Source organism: Pygoscelis adeliae, unplaced genomic scaffold (genome assembly GCF_000699105.1).
Source record: "Pygoscelis adeliae isolate BGI_AS28 unplaced genomic scaffold, ASM69910v1 Scaffold22, whole genome shotgun sequence".
Classification (NCBI taxonomy): Eukaryota; Metazoa; Chordata; class Aves; order Sphenisciformes; family Spheniscidae; genus Pygoscelis; species Pygoscelis adeliae.
The window spans coordinates 1,929,081-1,948,871 of NW_008824350.1; the positions used below are offsets into that span (position 1 = coordinate 1,929,081).

The window sequence follows — 19,791 nt, forward strand, 5'->3', positions numbered from 1 at the left end:
CCCCGCACCCCCCCCCCCAGTTTATATAGTGAGCATGACGTCATATGGCCAGTTTGGGTCAGCTGTCCTGTCTGTGCCCCCTCCCAGCTTCTTGCTGGCAGAGCATGGGAAGCTGAAAAGTCCTTGACTAGTGTAAGCACTACTTAACACACTGATGTTTTAGTTGTTGCTATCAACATTATTCTCATACTGAATCCAAAACACAGCACTGTACCAGCTACTAGGAAGAAAATTAACTCTATCTCTGCTGAAACCAGAACAGTTTGTCTAATGAAGACAGAAATTAATGTGAAGAAGGCACTGAACACAGTGAAGTAATGTCAGGCATTAAATGGCTATGTAACTTGCAGCGATTCCTCCCTACCAAATTCTTTCAACCGATCTTTACCAAATCATTGTGCGTTCCACTTAACCCTTCAGATTTTCCCTTTCTTCCTTCCCAGGTCTGTGATTAGATTTCATGAAATAGGGGAGAGGAATAGAGTGTATGAAGTATCAGAAAATGCAAGGGAAAAACAGGAGGAGAAGGAGTGGGAAAAGGGTGACTGAGAATGAATATTATTTACCTGCCTCACTCCCTCTCTACTGCAGAAGTGAAGATAGCAGGTGCTGAAACAAAGAACAAGAAACATTTGGTGATAGCCTCAAAGGTGTCATGTAAATGCCTCAGTGAACTTTAAATCTGGCGGTAGTTCCTCTGTATTAGTGTGAAGCTTTGTGTGGGCTATCTAGCCTGGAAAGACCACTATGCTCCGCCAAGACCAAAAGTAGTGTCTGTCTCCGTAGAGCATTGCGCTGGGTCAGCTGCTTCTTGAAATAGTTTTTAGAAATATTTGTTCTAATCTATATGAAGTGAGGAAGAAGACATGACAGGGAAGTGGGGTGTGATGCAACAAAGTAGATTATGTCCAATTTTTCATTGTTGCCGGCTTACTGAGGAGTTTGACATGATGGAATAAGTTGGCAAGTTGCAGTTTTAACTTGAACCATAGAACAGGCATTGTAATCATGTATTTTGAGTCAGCCTCCTAACACTTCTCTTCAGCACTTCTTGGGAAGATTCAAGAGCTGGGACTGTAAAACATTAAAATAATGTTTTAGTAATAGTAATAGTTTAGTAATAAAGTAATAGTTTTGTACTGAACTCTCTACAAATCAGCAGAAAGGCATAGAATGAACAAGAAATTATAAACAAAGGAGTATTTTAAATCTTTAGTGTGTAAATCTTAATTTATTTTGAATAATGTTGTTGCACTGATTGTGTGTTTTCCAGCAATTAGCAAAATCAGTTCAGCTATTATGGCACAGATAAAAATAAAAGAAGGAGCAATAGAGATGTATGTGATATAATTCAGCTGCCAAATAGAATGCATTAAGCTCCTGAAAATAGGGTTGGAAACTATTTACTGTATGTTCTTTGTTTCTAAAATAAATATTTTTATTAATAAATAATGATTCGAAAGTAGCATTGGAAGAGAGGACTGGGGTAATTTTTTTGGAAACCTGACTATCCCTTCCTGTTATAGCCCACTTCTGCCTTTCCATGTCTATAAAATTAAATTTTGTACATTTTGCTACTGTAGGACAAAGGCAATGTCTAAAGAACAAATATTTTAAAACTATGTTTTCAGCTTTTCTTCACTAAATCTGCATCAGTCAGACTACATTACATATATTTTTGGAATTAGATGACATTTGCAAGATTTCCTTCTAAATTCTGAGCTAAGTATTTGATAGTTCATTTTTTAAAAAGCTATCAACTACTTCAAAGAAAAAAAGCTTTGTTTCAGTAAATGGAGTTCTGTTGAAGAGTCTAAGATGACTATCTTTTCCTTATAACTTTCAGTTCTGTAGCAAAGGAATTGTTATATAATATCAGAGCCATTCAATTCAAGATGTAAACATATAGCCTCATTCTTACATAATAACCTATACATACTCCTTAATTCTTTCCCTCATGTCATCTAAGTCAGCAAAGACTGGAGCCTAATTGATCTTCATTGTTTCTTAAATCTCAATAACTATGGAAATAATTATTTGCTGGAGAGACTAAGCCAAGAGCCCTTTGTTTTATTGGTTTTATAAGCAGGAATCTGCACTTCTGCCTTTCCATGTCTATAAAATTAAATTTTGTACATTTTGCTACTGTAGGACAAAGGCAATGTCTAAAGAACAAATATTTTAAAACTATGTTTTCAGCTTTTCTTCACTAAATCTGCATCAGACTACATTACATATATTTTTGGAATTAGATGACATTTGCAAGATTTCCTTCTAAATTCTGAGCTAAGTATTTGATAGTTCATTTTTTAAAAAGCTATCAACTACTTCAAAGAAAAAAAGCTTTGTTTCAGTAAATGGAGTTCTGTTGAAGAGTCTAAGATGACTATCTTTTCTTTATAACTTTCAGTTCTGTAGCAAAGGAATTGTTATATAATATCAGAGCCATTCAATTCAAGATGTAAACATATAGCCTCATTCTTACATAATAACCTATACATACTCCTTAATTCTTTCCCTCATGTCATCTAAGTCAGCAAAGACTGGAGCCTAATTGATCTTCATTGTTTCTTAAATCTCAATAACTATGGAAATAATTATTTGCTGGAGAGACTAAGCCAAGAGCCCTTTGTTTTATTGGTTTTATAAGCAGGAATCTGCATGAGTTGAAAGAATTATATTAGTCATTTGAGGCTCCGTTTCTGAATTAGTCATAACTTTATAGGGAAGACAAGGGAGTTAGTTTGGAGAGGTTTGTGCAGACATTATTTTTTTAATAAAGAGATTAAAATAACTATTAAATTGTTAGGGTTCAAAAGTTTTTGAAGTAATGCATAGCTGTGTTATACCTACCAGTGTAACGCTATTTACTGTGTTTGTCTGCCATAACCTCCTTCAAGGACATAGAGGGAGATTATTTAAGGCACAATCTTATAATGTATGTATGTAGCATTCTCAGCATCCACTGAACATAATCCTTGCAAGTTTGATTGTATTACTGACAAAGAAGAAATGAAGGAAATCAGTGTTATAGAGACAGGCAGCTGTTGTCTCGTGTGTGATAGTACAAGGTGAAAAAAGCAGGTAGTGAGTTAATGTAAAAGATGAAAAAAGAGCATTATGAATTGACTTAGAAGGTGACACAAGTAGAATGGATATATGAATTTAATGTGGTGTGATATTATTTTGTAACATCTCTATGGAATATTCTTGCAATAATTAAACAAAATGAAAATCTTAAGAACATCATTTATGGTTATTTCTTTGAGAGGAAGATTCTTTGTGACCTGGTGTTTGGGGGTTTTTGGGTGAAAAATAAAAAGAATACACAATCTATTAATATCCTGCCTGAAGGAACAGGTTGATAAATAGCTGAGATATGAAAAAGATTTAATTCTCATAATACAATACTTTGTTGCAGTATATTGGTTTTTTTTCTCCTTTCCTGTGGTGTGCAGAACACTGGTATCATATCCAAACAATCATTGAACAACTTAATTTAGAAATTCTGGTGTGCACTATAGCTGTTCTATGTTCTGATATAGCAGTTCCTTTATTTTCTGTAGAACTGACAGATGCTGATGGGAATGGGCTTTACAGTCCTTTAAAAAAAAGAGAAATAATTTTTCCACTGAGATTTGATATTATCTTTGAAAAAAAAATATTCTGTGAATGGTGAAACTTACTGCTTTCCTATGGTTTTGTGTACTGCTTCCCTTATGCCCTCCAAATTTCTTAGTATTTTCAGCTTCATACTACATCCTACCTTTCTGACCAGTACAGTTTTGGGACTAGGCATGTGCTTACTTGCCATCTAAAATACATGCTGACTGACCAACTGATTGGGGTCCCTCAAGATGGATGTGAGCCATTTTAATTGAATTTTAGCTATCTGCCTCTGTGTCAAGGTACTAATTTGGGTTCTGTCTTTAATCACCAATTTTCATTAAACTTGCAGGAACTGAAAGTCTTTGAGAGCTCTTCTATTTGTTTGAAATTAAAAGCTATTATAGTGGAAAGACAGATGGTTTGGTCCAGTAAAATTTGTTTCCTCATGAAAATAGAAGCAAACCAAAATCAAAACAGAAACTTTAGTTTCTAATTCTTTCTGAGCTATGGACTAAATTCTCCGCTGAGTTATGAAAAATTATTTTGAATAGCTTAAAGAAGGAAAGTGTGTTATTTTATGTACATTAGCTTGCTTGAGACCTTTTGCTTCTCATCCTTAGTTGAAAATAGGTCTACTACTGAAATAGGTGTACTGCTGGATTGATGCAACTCTTTAATGTATGGTATTATCATTATAAATACTAAACATGATATGTACAAAACAATTAAAAATGAAGGTCTCGGTTCTCCAGTCTGCTAAGAGCACAGGACTTCCCATAATGCAGAACAACCATAACATTTTTACTTATGGAGATAAGTAAAACAATATTCTGCTGTCTGGGTAAATTCTATGCCAGAGCATTAGCTGGCTTACGTTAGGTATTCTTCCTCTTACAGTAATCTCTGCTTCAGCTGCTGGTATAAGAGGAAGAGGAAAGATTGCACAGGGCAAAGCAAACATACACGGCAGATTTATCCTGTGTGATTTTTCACTGCAGTAAGTTCAGGTTTGTGACAGACACTTAGTAGGTTGTTACCATCTCCAGCCCACCAGACTTTTTGTCTGCTCATGAGTCAGCTTTGGAATGATTGCCGTTTTCAGCTAGTGCATCACATCGGCTAAGTAAATACTCCAGATTGAAAACTGAGTAGCTCGGGAGCTGGTTCATGTATCAAATATTGCTGTCTTAGAGATGGTGATGCTCTTTGCAGCACAGGCAGTTGGAGTTAAACTTTCATTTGTCACCACATGTCTGTTAGAACCCACAATAGCAAAATTTAATCGTAAACTTGTAAACGATGTTAACTCGGCTTGTTACCCAGCTTCTGCTGGAACTAAGTAGCATAGGATCAGACAGCTACATTCAATTTTTGGAAATCAGAATTTTTGTTTAGGTAGATCTGAGTCCAAATAATATATCACACTGACAACTGGTAGGAGATAGGTTGATAAAAGAGTTATAAGTGCAAGTACTCTGTTATTAGTGTCTGATGTGGTTTTTATAGGGAGCTAAAAGTGTGGGTTTGAAGAGCTGTATATACAGTGAAAACTAATTGAGATGTATAATAAATTGTAATGGCAATTGTATTTCAACTGCTTGATCTTTCCTTACCCAGATGATTCCTGAAATTTTCATTTACTTTAAACTGGTGCTAACACATGCTAGGCATTAAATTAGATTGCAAAGCCTATATCCACAAAAAAGGGGAGATGCGAATGTGAATTGTTGAAGCCATTTGGTATGAAAAATGGTTCCAAAGAATTGGAACTGTGTATAGTTCCAATCCTGGAAATATATTCCTGTTGGGTAAAAGAACTAGGAAATTGACTTTTTAAAGGGAAAAGATAAGACAGGAGGATTCTGCATTTAACAAAGGGAAATAGAGGTAATGTAGGTGGCTGCTTCTCTACCCACACCCCTATGTGCTTTAGAACTCTGCTTTAGAGGCAGCACCGAGGAGCTGGGGTTCACTGCTTGAGCTGGTTTCTCAATCCAATTCTGAAGACACTTAAGAATTCTCAGTCATTGCCTGACTGATAGGAAAAACCGTGGTGTGTGTCAGATATAAAGAATCATTATTGTTTTATTTTTTCATGTTTATTATCTAGTTTCCATGACTGCAGTAAAAAGTTAACGTTTTGCTCTGCATAACATTTCCAACATTGTGCAGAGCAATAAACCCAGAACATTTATCTAGAGATACTGAACTGAGCTAAGGAGTGTGATTTGCCTCCTCCACAGCCCCTCCGAGGAAGCAGCAGTCGTAGACAGGTTTGTAAGCATAGTGTCTCCCAGGAATCTGCAAACCTGTGTGCTTAGAGGAAATAGTTCACTTTTCTAGGAACTCCTAATTTCCTGCATGCAGTTTATTTAAGACATTGTCGTGTGTTTCCAGGGCAGGGCCACCTCCAAAGAAAACTGATGTTACATTAAAAAGTACCTTTATGTGTAGAAAAATTCTTCATAGTCATTGGATCTGCTTCATATGCATGTATCTACAAAATAATTTATTTTAACTTACATTTGTAGAATTTAGTGATAGTAATCAAATCTGAGACAGTTCTGACTTCCAGATCACTGCTTGAACTAATTTTATTAGAAAAAACTTTTTTATGTAAACTGATCCAAACAAGTTACAGTTTTGTAGAAGACTTGCGAAGTATGTTTTGTGTCAAATATAAGTATGGAAGAACTCTAGCCTTCTTAAAAATTATATCCCTTATTCTAATAAAAGAACTAAATCATGTGATCTGTATGGCCATTACCACTAATTTAATACCTGGGATTTAAGGCAGAGTTTTGTAGGAATTCTTTTTTCTGCAGAAAGTATGACTCTAGAATCTAAGAACTCTTCCCTAATTTCCCATTTCTTCCTGTGCCAATTTGAGAGTTGTCTATTTCAAAAGCTTTCTTACTCTATCTGAAGAAAAAACATAACAATAGTTACAATAAATAAATAGAAATGAATGCAAGCTAAAACTGTTAAATATGGAAGAGCTGAAGAATGGAATCCACTGCTGAGTGGACTGTTAATGAATCCCCACAACTGAGACAGCACCTGGATGTGGCGGTTGCTCCCAGTCTCTGACTGATAAGAAAAAAAACCCACTAAATTTCAAGTGAAAAAACAGGAGAATGTTGATTATGGCATTTGTCATGGAAAGGAACATAGATGTGCTCCATTTTAATCAAGGGTGTCAGTGGAATTCACAGGTATATTCAAATGTATGATTCACCATCTCTTTAGTACAAATGCCCTTTACAGCTATATGCTCCAAAAATGCCATAGAATCTGTTACTCTGTTGGTTGTATTAATAGGTCACCTGTAATGACTGAAAAAAATGGACCTATTAAGCTTGTTTCTCAACAAGGAAATCTACTTTGCTTTAAGGAAGCTCAATTGCTGCAGGTAGCAGCTTTCTTAGATAAGGCATCTAGAAGACAATACTATAAATGATGTTTCTGCAAGGCTTTTTTTTTTTCCAATTGGGGGCAGGTGAGCTCAGGTAGGAAAAATTTGGAGGTGTCTAAAAACAAAATAAGATGATCAGTAATAGCAGAGGGGTATTTTCGAAAAAATGTGGTGAATCATTCAGGAAGTTGCTATTATTGTCTGTAATATTTCTCTTTTACTACATGAGCCGTTATGAGACACATAAAGAGCTCTGAAACAGTTTCAGAAGTTTTGCAAATGCTCAGAAGTCTATAAATGCTATTCTGAATTGGGCAAACTTGATTTGAGCTATCAGAGCCATCATTGATGTTGTTAGTGCCATAATAGAATTAATTTATTGTTGTTGTGTGGCATTGTAATACCACTATTAAATAGTGACCAGCTGCATTACAAAAAGGTATTTCATTGTGTCTTAAAATGTAACAGAGTTACAGATGCTCTTAAGTCAGATTTATACAAACTACACCTTAAGGCAAGAGATTGTAAAAGGATTTAGATATCCTTGCTGGGGTAAAGAATTCAGAATTCATTTCGTGATAAGCTAATATATAGAAACAGTATTCATGCTTCCCCCTCCCCCAGCCACGTGATTCTCAGATAATTGAAATCATCTTAGGGCAAATAATTTCATTGGAATGTCTAAGAATGGCAGCGACTTTAACATTCAAAAGCAATTGAGTTGGCACACAATGAAATTCCTCATATGGACTTTTCTCCCCCAGGACAGAACTGGATAGGTCAGATTGCTAGTTTTTGTAAACTGGATGGGATAATTTAGATTCCATATGTCATTTCTTACTCTTTTTTTATTTCCTTGTCAGGCAACTGAAATGTTTTTGTGCTAGTTATCAAGTAGAAATTGAAGTTGTTACCCTAGGAATAAAAGCCTCATTTCATCCTAGTTCTCATATTTTTCATTATTCTCAGGAGAATGGAAATATTTAACTTAGTAAAACTGAATATAGTCCTTCCGTTTTAACATTCAGACCAGAGGCTGAAGACAGTAAGCATTTGGTTTCATCTTCTGAAATTTTATGCTCTTGGGATTTACTGAATTTATATTTCTGGGTATTTTAAAGTTAAGCTCTCAGTGCCCTTCTGAAGAAGTGCTATACATCAAACTGCATCTTTTTGGAAATTTACCTATATTTTGATTGTCTTGGCAGCAATGCTGTATTATTCTTACTTGGATGGTTTGCCAATCTTCAGAACTACTAAGAAGGAGACTTAAGGCCTTTTTTTGAAAAAATTAGTTTCTCCTGAAATTTAGCAGCTTCAAAGCATTTTGAGCTATTCTTTTTATAATTGCATGGTACTGTGAAATTTCTGCAACTACAGCGTTATGCTTCATTTCAGAGTAAAGTTCAGTATGGAATATGATAGAAGATTTAAGATAGTAACTCAATTGTCTGTCCTGCCTGAACACAAAATGTGTTCCAAGCACCATTTAAACTTTATGACAACATGCAAAACCTAAGATTTATGGAATATCGTCTGAGAACCTGCTCATGTTAAGAACATCCTAGAAAATATTCTCCACCTTAACTAACGCTGGTTCAGCTCTCATCGTACCACTCTAGCAGACATTGATTAGATGGGCTGTTGAATCCTTTTTAAAGACATTGCTGCATAATGCTGCTGGATTTAATTGATGGGGTTACTGACAGTAATGGCAGCTCCTGATGTACTGAAATGATAGCTGTCAGTGTAGAGTCTCTTGGTGGATAAGAAGAAATTATACCTATATATATAGGTGGGGAGAGACTGAAGTGTTTTATCTTAATCGGGTAATAATTTTGTATTGTGGTTATCTTTGTGTATGTATCAAACCAGACTTTTCAATGTATTGTGCAAAATTTTTTAAAATTTAAGAATTTAAGAATTGTCATGAGTCTGGGGCAGGCAGACAGATCACCAATACCCCCCTAAGTACAAGTAAGAGGTGAGGAAGATAATTCAAGTTTCTCACATTCACTGTTAGAGGAAACAAAACGAATTATTGATTGGGAAGATAAGACTGTGTAAAAGAAAGCAAATTTAGCAGTTCTGGCAGTTCTCTCTGTATAGAACGATTAATTAAGGGGGTAGCATGGATTGGATATCTGTCATGGGCAAAGTAATAACACCACAGTTGGTTTTTTTTTTTTTTTTAATTGTAAATATGTAGTAATTATGACTATTATCAATTATATAATTCTTTTTGTAACATTTTATTTGACGGAAAGAAGGATGGGAAAATATATTCTGTGATTATAAAACACCAATTGACTTATGATCATACAATATCTAGAGTGTCAGGGAGGAAATGCTGGTATTCAGAAACTAGAAAAGAAAGAAAGATTTTTAATTGGTGCCTGTAGTGCAGCCCTTGCTATTTATTGCTCAGTCACAGCTTTGAGACTTACCTGGGGCTTTCCCTGCTTTTGGAATTTCTCAAAATATTGATTGGTTTGCTAGTTCAGAAAATAATTTGTGAAAATGTTGCTAGCAATTTCAATAAATGGCTAGTTGTCTGTTCATACCACATAATATTGGTGTATTTTAGCAAAGTGGAAGAAATCATTATGGTTTAGAACCTGTCAGAATTTAAAAACTCAAACCTCTAATAGTTAAAACCAAGAAATAATTTCATTATTGGAGAAAAAAGAAGAATAGTTCTGCCATATAGCTTTTTTGAGGGCTGAGGTAAACAGGACTTGATGCCTGTGGAGAGCAAAAACTGACATAAAGAGATGGTTTAAAAAACTATGACATATGTCTCTTTGTGGTGCCTACTTAGATTTCCACTGAGAACTTGTAGAAACATGGTAACTTGAAACAAAACAAAAAGTCTCAAATGATATTTGCTGTGGCTCCATACTCACTTTGTAGATGCCAAGTTAAGTAGTCAGGGTTTATTTCTGACAATGAGAATCTTCTTTTTCTATTCTTTGACAGCCCCGAGCTGTCGCTGGTTTTCGAGGAACAGTACGATACGCATCGATCAATGCTCATAGAAACAGAGTGAGTATCCCAATCTATATCATATCCATCTCATGTAGCTGAAAGCAGTCAGTAACACAGTTCCTATTGATTTCTTTTTTTGTATTCTTATGTGTGTATTTATTATGTAGAAATTAATACTTACAAATTTTGGGAAAGGATAATACACAGTAGTCGAGGGTAAAAAAGTTCTTGTTGTAGAAATAATAGTGGTTTTAATAGTTACCTTTGGTGTTCAATTGTGTTGTAAGTTAATAAATTAAAAAGGTGAAGTTACTGAGTTTTTATAAAATACGTAATGGCCAGTATGTTGTCTTAACATCATACATTAAAGAAATCTGAATAAACAGCTCTTCCAGTATAGAGATTTGCAATGTTATTTTAACACACTTCCACTTCTGTTTTGTTTCTCTGTATCTTCTATGGAAATTTACTTGTATGTTTCTACTTAAAATAGTTGCTGGATTTAATTACACAAACTTGTTTTGCAGCGTTGATTATTTTTATATATAATAATTTAAGTCTCCAGAGCAGTAAAGAATCTATCTTCCCTTTTGTCTTATAGGTATTTGTAAGATGCATTAGAATAATATTTCTTTTTCACAGGAAATGGGTCGGCATGATGACCTCTGGTCCCTGTTCTACATGTTGGTGGAATTTGTGGTTGGGCAACTGCCTTGGAGAAAAATAAAAGATAAGGTAAACCTAAAAGTGAAACCAAAGAGCATGAGGGAGTTTTACTTCTGGATTGCAAGCGACTGCTGTGATAAAGATTCCACTAAGAATCACTGGTTCATTAATTTTGACATTACATTTTCCAGTGTTTTCTAGTGTTAGTTCTCATTGCTAGTGTTATGGTATAAAAAGCAATCAAGTTTTATGAACTGTTCTAGGCAGGACATGGATTGTGCTTCTAGTTTGCAAATGTTTTAAAAGGCAAAAGTAAGTGTATATATGCCACTTATTTAATTTTCCTGTTTTCACTTGCGTACTTTTTGATTTCACCTATCATACATTTAGAATTTCTGATCTATTTTGATTATTTGTGAAATGGGCATTTCTTATTTGCTGATGAACAGAAGTGAATCGGTCAATATGCAGTAGTGCCTTTAGTCATATATCATAGATGAGGTATGCGAAGAAACAATGTCTAATTAGCCTATTACTGCTTCTTTCAACTTCTTTTGAAATAGGATTGAAACAAAGTTACTCTCTGATGTGGTTTATGCATTGGTAGATGACAATGTGGTATATAGGTAGTGTCTCTTTTTTGGTTTTGATTTACTCATCTTACACTGGAAAGGATTTACTGATCTTACGCAATATACTGTGATGACCAAATATACACCAAAAAGTGACTGAACTTCAGATGATGTAGCAGGGTATTTAAATCTTTAAAACATGCTTTTTACAAGGGTTTGGTGCCTAATGACAGTCCTTGATATCAGGCAGCATTAAACACAGCAGAAAATTAAATGGCATTTCATACTGAATCTGAAGTTTGTACATTATTTTGCATGTGTACTGAGGGCAATGACAGAATCTCCTATCTTGCTATCTGATGTAGAATGGCCTTCCTCAGTACTATTCAGTGGAATGTACTTACCCATCTTTCTGGCCAGTAGCGTACCGAATGTCTGTAAGATACAAGGTGAATATGTTCTAGCAGAAAATGAAGGCATGTTAATGTTTGTGTTATCTACTCCTAGGAGCAAGTGGGCTCCATTAAAGAAAGGTACGAGCACAGACTTATGTTGAAACATCTTCCTCAAGAATTCAACATCTTTCTGGATCACATTTCTAATTTAGATTACTTTACAAAGCCTGATTATCAGGTAAACATTTTTCCTATTTTGTCTTTCTGATTTTTAAATAGCAGAATTTTATGCTATTTAATCTTCAATTTCCTTTGATTTCATTGTGGAGTCTTGGTAGTGATTATGGATTGTGCCACCACAAAGTTATTTTAATGACCATCTAGTGCCACAAAAACTTCTCCTTTTTTTCCATTTGGGAAGAGTAAGGCAGTTAAGTTTCTAAAAGCAATTGACAGTTGCTTTGCAGTCAGTATTCTGTTAGGTTCGGGTGCTATCCTACTATTGTAGCCTCTAGTGGGTGCTCCTTAAGTTAAATCGATCAGATTGTTTTCTCAGTGATAGTCATTCTGGCAGTTTTCCAAAATCTGGAGCTCAGCACCTACAATATATACAGCTAGAGCACAACATGCAGCCATGGTGGGTTTTTAAGACTGAAGTATCGCCTACAGAAATCACCAGAAAACTAGTCATTTTTCTTTGTTTAAGAGAGTATTGCCTGCTGAAATAGACAGCCTCAGCTCAGTGATAAGGTTATAGGTGCCGAGAGGATATGCTGTAGAATATGTCTTACTCAGTGTTGACCCATGATTTAACAATAAATAAAATTCAAAGATGGAACTTTGTTCTATACCAGTATGTGGAAAGCAGCAGAGGAATGCTCAGGAAAAGCAGGGAGGGAGAGACTGAGCATTTTTTTCAGTTTCTCAAACTGTGGGAGAGGTTGAACTGATCTAACATCACACCACGACAAGTTGTCCCTGTGAGCCTTCCCTCTGGCTCCCAGAAACACATTCCTGTCAGCTTCCCACTTGCATTACCTGTCTGCCTCTGTGCATTTGTTCAACTCACTGACTCAGCAAAACCAGAAGGAATGGTTTTCTACTGGTGTGCAAGCTGAATTGGTACGACTAAATAAATAAATCATTCTGACTAATTCTGGAATTGTAACTTTGATAAGAATGATTCCTGTGCTTTCCTCGGTAAGATTAATGGAGAAGTCAAGATATACAAGATTCGAAACAAGAACTGAAAATCTCAGGGGATAATTAATTTCCTGTTAGTAAGTGAATGTGTCTAAATGTACTGGTATGTTCTTCTGCACATTTGCGAAAAAAAATCAATTTTTGTGCAAAAATTTGAATGTAAAAAAATCTTACTACAAATACAGAAAATGTTCAGTGTTCCTGAAAAATAAATACCTTGATTTTTTTTCCTTTTCTATTACAAATTTCCATGGAATTTATACTACAGTTTACAATTCAGTGAGGAAAATTATGAAGAAAGTTCTGAGTGTTTTGTGTGCCTAGTTATAAAGATGAATCAGATTTATTTTTTTCTTCTATGATAAAAATTACTGATTGCAGAAATGTTGATGTTGCATAGAAAAACCTTGATTGTAGACTGGTAAATATGTTTTTTATTTACATTATATATCCTGAGCGATAAATCATATACACAGGCATATTTTTTCAAAACCTTTTTCTGTGGTCTACTTGTGTCTAACACATCACATGCATTCAGGGATTAATATGATACCAGGACAGAGTTTCTCCATGATAGAGACAGCCCAGTAATCTACAGTCCTCTGGTTGGTCATGGAACATTTGCAGTTGTGTAGCTGCAGCCTGAGCCTTCTGACATGGTCTTGCTCATGTCCTATAGACCAGAGCAGGGTCGTTTTACTTAGAGCAGTGAGAAAGTGCTTTACTTTCCATGGTAATTTAAGCTCTGGTCTCTCTTAACTAGTATTTGTTGTAGCAATGCTATTCATACCTTCAATATGTATCCTTCTTTGTTCATATTTATGGTTAGGCACTGAACAAGAATGTACATGGTCAAGATCCCTGCTTTGAAGAGTTTACAGTCTAAAAAGTTCATGACGTAGGCCCAGAATCCACGTTTGATTTGGCAGTGTCAGATATGTTTATTTTATTCAGGTGTTTATGCACACATTGCCTCAGCATCCTGACATCATTGAGCATTTGAGTTTGTATTTGCATTACAGCAGAAATTGTAGAAAAGATTTAACAGAGAATGGCCTTAAAATTGACTTAAGAGAGCCTGCTTAAGGTTTACAGGAAGAGGAGAATAAAGGAGAGTACGTATGGGACAGAGAGTGAACTATGGCTTTGTGCAGTTCAGTAGGGTTTCAGAACTGACTGGGATAGATGGCACACCAAAGGTTCTTGAGAGTAAGGATAAAATGGATATGACCACTTTATACAAGAAAAATGGTCCAAACTTCCCATCTGTTTTAAGTTGCCAAAGGATATGTGTTTTTAAAGGAGGCCAGAGAAAAATTTTCAGCATCCTAGACTGGACGAAAGAATGAAAACTGAAGTTTTAGCTTTTAGGGGGGGGAAAAAAAGAGATTAATTTCAGAAATGTTACAGAGTAAGAGATGATGTGATACGGACATAGCCTTCCCACCAGTGACTAGAATGAGACAAAGTTTTTTCACAGGGAGAGGAAAGTAGATGCAATTTCTTTCTCTGTCATGGACACAAATTGTTCTAGGTGCTTTTTCATAGCATAAAATGACGGTGGAAACCTTCCAGTGTGACATTTCTGTGGGATGAATGTCAGCATTAGATAAAGTAAATGATACATGGTTCTAAATGACAGAAATGTATGAATTAGCAAATCAGTATCCTTCCCTACGTACTCCTCATTCATTTCCTTGGTTTCTAATGGTGTTACCGAACATATTCTTTTATCTTCCTCTGCTGGAGAGCCATTGGATGTTATTCTGCAGCAATGTAGTCATGCCTGTGTGTGTGTCTTTCTGTCTTTTTATGGAAGCCTATGGTATATCTTTGCCTCTCTTTACTGATAAAAACACAGATGTGGGGTTTTTGGTGGTTTTTTTTTTTTTAAATCAGAATTTTGCATATCTTGACTTTGAAACCTTGGAAAATGAGAAATGGTTAATATAAAGAACTGTGTCCATTTTTTGGAAAATTATTGTCAGTCAAAATCTTAAAGAGATGTTAAAGTATTACAGGAGGATATTTCTTAATTGCTTGGTCTCTTAGACAAAAATGAAGCTTATTAACTTTGTTCTTCATTTTTAGCTTCTCATGTCTGTGTTTGACAACAGCATGAAAACGTTTGGGGTTGTTGAAAGTGACCCTTTTGACTGGGAGAAGAGTGGAACTGATGGCTCTCTGACAACAACAACAACTTCAACCACACCTCAGTTACACACTCGTCTTACTCCGGCTGCAATTGGGTATGTATGCACATTGTGGTCACGTAAAAAGCAGCCGCAGAGTACCAAAGGGAGATTATCTCCATAATTTAAGTTTTTTCTGCAGGATGTTGAATAAATAGAGGAATGGAGGTCTGGGAGGATTTGAAGTATTTCCCTTTTTAGGGTTCCTTTTTATACTATCCTGAAAGATCAGCACTGCAGTCCTAAATTTATAGCAATAAAAAAATAGCAGCTCAGGAAATTGCATGTAAATTTGCTAGTCCATCCTTTGCTAAATCATATTTTGTGAAACTAAATGATGCGTCCTGAGTTTAACTGCCTGGAAATAAACCCATTGTTTTCTGTGAGTTTGGAATAAACTACTAGCTGCAGTTTCCTTAGAACTTTGAAAAATGAATGGATCTTTATAGGAAATTTGGAGATAGATTTTGGTCATGTTTAAAATAATATTTAATGTGGTCTTTGAGACCTTCTGTAATTAAGTAAGTTGGACGAGATGTCATGTTTAATAACACCCATACTCATCTCGGAGGATTGGAGAATACAGAGGTGTTTATGGGTGAGGAGGAAGACTGTGCCTGTTCTAGGCCTTGAGTAGATCAACTTTTTATCTAAGAGTCACGAAGGTTGTGACGTGGGAGTTTTGATAGTGTAGTGAGGCTGAAAAATGCCAGAAATTCATGTAGAATGTATTACACTCCCAGTATTTCAAGGTGATTTAAAAAAAAAGAAGTGTGAAAATAAATGTCAGTCAAGACATCAGCTGGTGTTAATATTACACAGGTGTATGGTGTGCACTGCTGAACACACTGAAGTTGACAGGGATTTTGCATATGATTCAGCCCCATTATCACACTAAGCATCACACTGGAGTTATTGATAGTCTTGTTTGCAGTTAACAATTTTGGTGACTGTAAATGACTGAATGGCTTTTAATTGACCTTCTGAGCATTCACTTTTTAGGAATGGCATTGCTTCAGTTTCAGATGAGTTAAGCCTTAGCCCCATTTAGCCCCAAGTCACTGGGACTACAGAACTTAAATTAAAATGTAATGTCTTGTTAGCATTATGCTTGTTTTGATTATCAGTAATTGGACCAAAATAGCACTTTGATAAGAATAGTGATTAAAACTGCATTTAGTTTGCTGAGTGATCTCTCTTCCTCGCACTCGTATCTTTTGTTATTCTACCAAATTTTGGGGAAAAGGAAACTATATTATAAAAGCTGCCATTAAGTTTTTTGTATAGAAAAATATGTGTAGAAGAGTCAGGAGCGAAGTTGAGCCTGGACCTGATCTCTAACACATTTTCTCAGAAGTTGCTTTGAAAACATTCAAAAAAGCAGCTTTTAAATGATTGTTTTTTGATTTACACCTTTTGTTATATGCCTAAATTATAGAAACATAAATTGTGAAAGCCAAGAAGTAGGGTTTTTTATATTAAATAATTTACAAGATTTAGTTTGCTACAGAAGCATGCTTTTGCTTGTAATTTTTTCTTTGTTTCTTTCTTTTAATAGAGTAGAAAATAATTTCAAGAAACACATTAGAGTCTCAACATTTTTACCTTTCCAATTTTTTTTTTTTTAAACAACTTTTGTAGAATTGCCAATGCCACTCCTATCCCAGGAGATTTGCTGCGAGAAAACACAGATGAAGTGTTTCCTGATGAACAGCTCAGTGATGGAGAGAATGGTATTCCAGTTGGTGTCTCACCAGAGAAACTACCTGGATCCCCTGGGCATCAGCGTCCTCAGGAAAAAGACGTTTGGGAAGAAATGGATGCAAATAGAAATAAGATAAAACTAGGAATCTGTAAGGTACTTACAAATCTGCATGGTGAAGACCATCTTTGAACAGTTTCCTGTCCTCATAGTGCACATAAGATGTAATTAATAATGCAGTCTTACTAATGTTGATTAGCTAGAACGGTCTAAGAAAACAAGATTTATGGTAGAGCTAACACATTTTATTAGAGCGATTTATATACTGGAACAAGCAGACAAGCTTTTGGGCCTTGTGTCACTTTATCAGGTCTTTATGATGAATAGTAGATTGCTGATAATTTGAGATTCTTTGTAGTTTATTCATATTCATGTTCTTCCGACATGATTTTGATTCTTACTCACTGAATGAAACCAAAGCAAATTTCCTGCATCTTGCATGTGTAGAAGTTAGACACTGAATGTAGAAAAAACGTTTTAGTGTTATTCTTCAATTGGCAGATTGACAGTGTGATTGGCAGTATTCATTTAATTCACTTAATGTTTTTGTCTCCATAAGATATGATACCTTTGTACTGATCCAAAGAGGTTCATGGGCTAGTCTTTAGAAGAGAATGCTGCTTAATTTTGAAAAGTGGTCTCAGAAAGTGGTTCCTGTCTCCCTTGCTCACAATCACAGCATTTCATACTCAGACAAATGTAGCGCTGTTACTTGATATAAAAATGGTTTGAACATGAAGAGGGATCTGCTACTGAAATGTTCCTTACCTAGGAGAGCTGTCTAGTTTTGAGGCTGTTACTTCTTGTTTGCTAGAAAAATATGTGTTGTGGGAAGAGTAAGGCATGGTGACTATTTTCAAATATGCTTGCTTGTTTGTTTTTTACCAGAGGGAGAAAGGAGATTGCTCTGGTTTAAACAAAGGCATTTTCTATTAGTTATACCTGTTGAAACTAAGGATGATCATGATTTCCCAGCTCTAAATCATGTCCAGTTAGTATGCAAGATGGAATGCGGTTGGACTAAAACATAGTTCTAAATTGCAGAAATATCTACTAGATTTAGTATATAACAGTGTTATATGCTCCAGGGAATCATAAAGACAGCTTGGAAACTAGCTTCTCTTTAATAAGAGCACTTGACTGTAAAGCAGACTGAAGATGCTACCAAGTGCCAGGTTTCAGACTATTATTAAAGAAAATTTCAGAGATGGGTGTGAAATATCAGAGTAAATTTAAGTGTATTACTGGGTTTTTGAGACTCCTGTTCTCAGACCTACCCAGAACTGGTATATTACTAGTATTTTGTCTGTTTGTAGGTGTGTGCTGAAGAGCATATCTAAACTACCTTAACTATGGCATGAACTTAAGGACCATTCCAAATACGAATTGGCTTATCACTGGCTAAAAACCTGGATGGTATTCACCATGTAGTACCTTGTCTTCCTCTGTTTTGCCGCTCCTAGTGAGTTACATTTTTACCTTACTTTTTCCACAGGCTGCCACAGAGGAAGAAAACAGCCATGGGCCAGTGAATGGAATGCTTAATGCACCAAGTCTCGGTTCTCCAATTCGTGTTCGCTCAGAGACCACCCAGCTAGACAGAGATGTCCCACTGGTGCGGAAGTTACGTTCAATTCACAGCTTTGAACTGGAGAAGCGTCTGACGTTGGAGTCAAAGCCAGACACTGACAAATTTCTTGAGACCTGGTAAAGAAATTATTTTATTTTTATGCTTAGATCTTTTCAGGATATGTAGTTAAGATACTATCATCTTTCCTCTACCGTGTGAAAACCAGGAATGGAGCTGCTGAGTTATGCTTATGCAAGCTACAGCAAACTATTTACTATGTTCATAATATTGCTCAATTAATGGTTTTCACCACTTGGCAGCTTCTTTAAAAAAAGATTAGTGCTAGTACACAGTTAAAGTCGGACTTCCACACTTGAGAATTTTTTATTTCAAGACCTAGTAGTGTAATCCTGATGTTGATTACCTTTTTCTTCAGTGGGATACTCTTGACAGTCAGTACAACTCATCCTAAGTAAGAATGGTGACATCAGGTGCTCAATAGAGGTAATATGGGATTAGATTATATGACATGAGAAGGACAGTTTAGAAGAAGTGGAGTTATGAAGTAAAGTTAGAAATCTACCTGCATGCAGCAGGTTTAGTTATGCTCAAAGGTGTTGCACCAACATAAAAAAAATCTTGATAGAAGACAGAGGTCTTAAAATGGAATTTGAAGGTAGAAAAGCGACAGATGTATGAGAACAGATTCAATCAATTTGCCTAGGTGTAGAAAGAATAAGGGAAGAAGGACACAGTGAAATCTGACTGAAAGGCAGAGGCTGAGTGGGGACAGCAGAAGACAGCTGAGATGCTGACAGTGGCAAAATCCTTCTAAATACATCATAGGGGGGTTAGGAGTGTGAATTTGTTTGATGAAGCAAGTTATGCAAAGCATAAATAAGGAATCAATCAAAACAATCAATAACATTCTTCTTGAAAGCATCTACTAACTGCTGCTGGAGACATCTGTTTCTTCTGTTCTGCTTTGAGTCTCTGCTTTGTAGCATAAATTAAGTACAGTGGACATTTGGTGGTAGCCTCACCACTGAGTTGGTATCCACTTACTATTCTCCCTTCTGGTAATTACATTTACAATACAATATGATACATTACACTTACAATATGTGCAAATTTCTAAGACCATCTGCCCATTTTTACTTGACATCAGTTTTATTTGTCTCAAATTGTGGATCTTTCAACCATTGTAGATTGTTCTAAAATATGACAACAAATTTTTGTATAAATCTAGTTTTCCTTTCCTGAAAAAACTCAAATGTAGCTTACATTATTTAATTAATTCTTAACTAATTCAGATATTAACTTCTTTTCTTAAGTTTGGAGAAGATGCAGAAAGACTTGAATGCTGCGGCAGAGACTCCTGTTGCTGCTGTTCCTCCTCTTTCTCAGAAAACTTCCATT

General features: G+C 35.6%; 1 protein-coding gene across 1 annotated transcript in view; it reads left to right on the top strand.

The window, feature by feature from the left end:
* The window catches only part of TTBK2 (tau tubulin kinase 2), a 73,398-nt gene that overhangs the window by 29,187 nt on the left and 24,420 nt on the right, over nucleotides 1-19,791 (top strand). Inside the window, 7 exon segments of the mRNA XM_009319202.1 lie at nucleotides 10,004-10,069; nucleotides 10,655-10,747; nucleotides 11,758-11,883; nucleotides 14,940-15,097; nucleotides 16,682-16,898; nucleotides 18,298-18,509; nucleotides 19,707-19,790. Of these exon segments, the coding sequence (XP_009317477.1) occupies nucleotides 10,004-10,069; nucleotides 10,655-10,747; nucleotides 11,758-11,883; nucleotides 14,940-15,097; nucleotides 16,682-16,898; nucleotides 18,298-18,509; nucleotides 19,707-19,790 (956 nt within the window).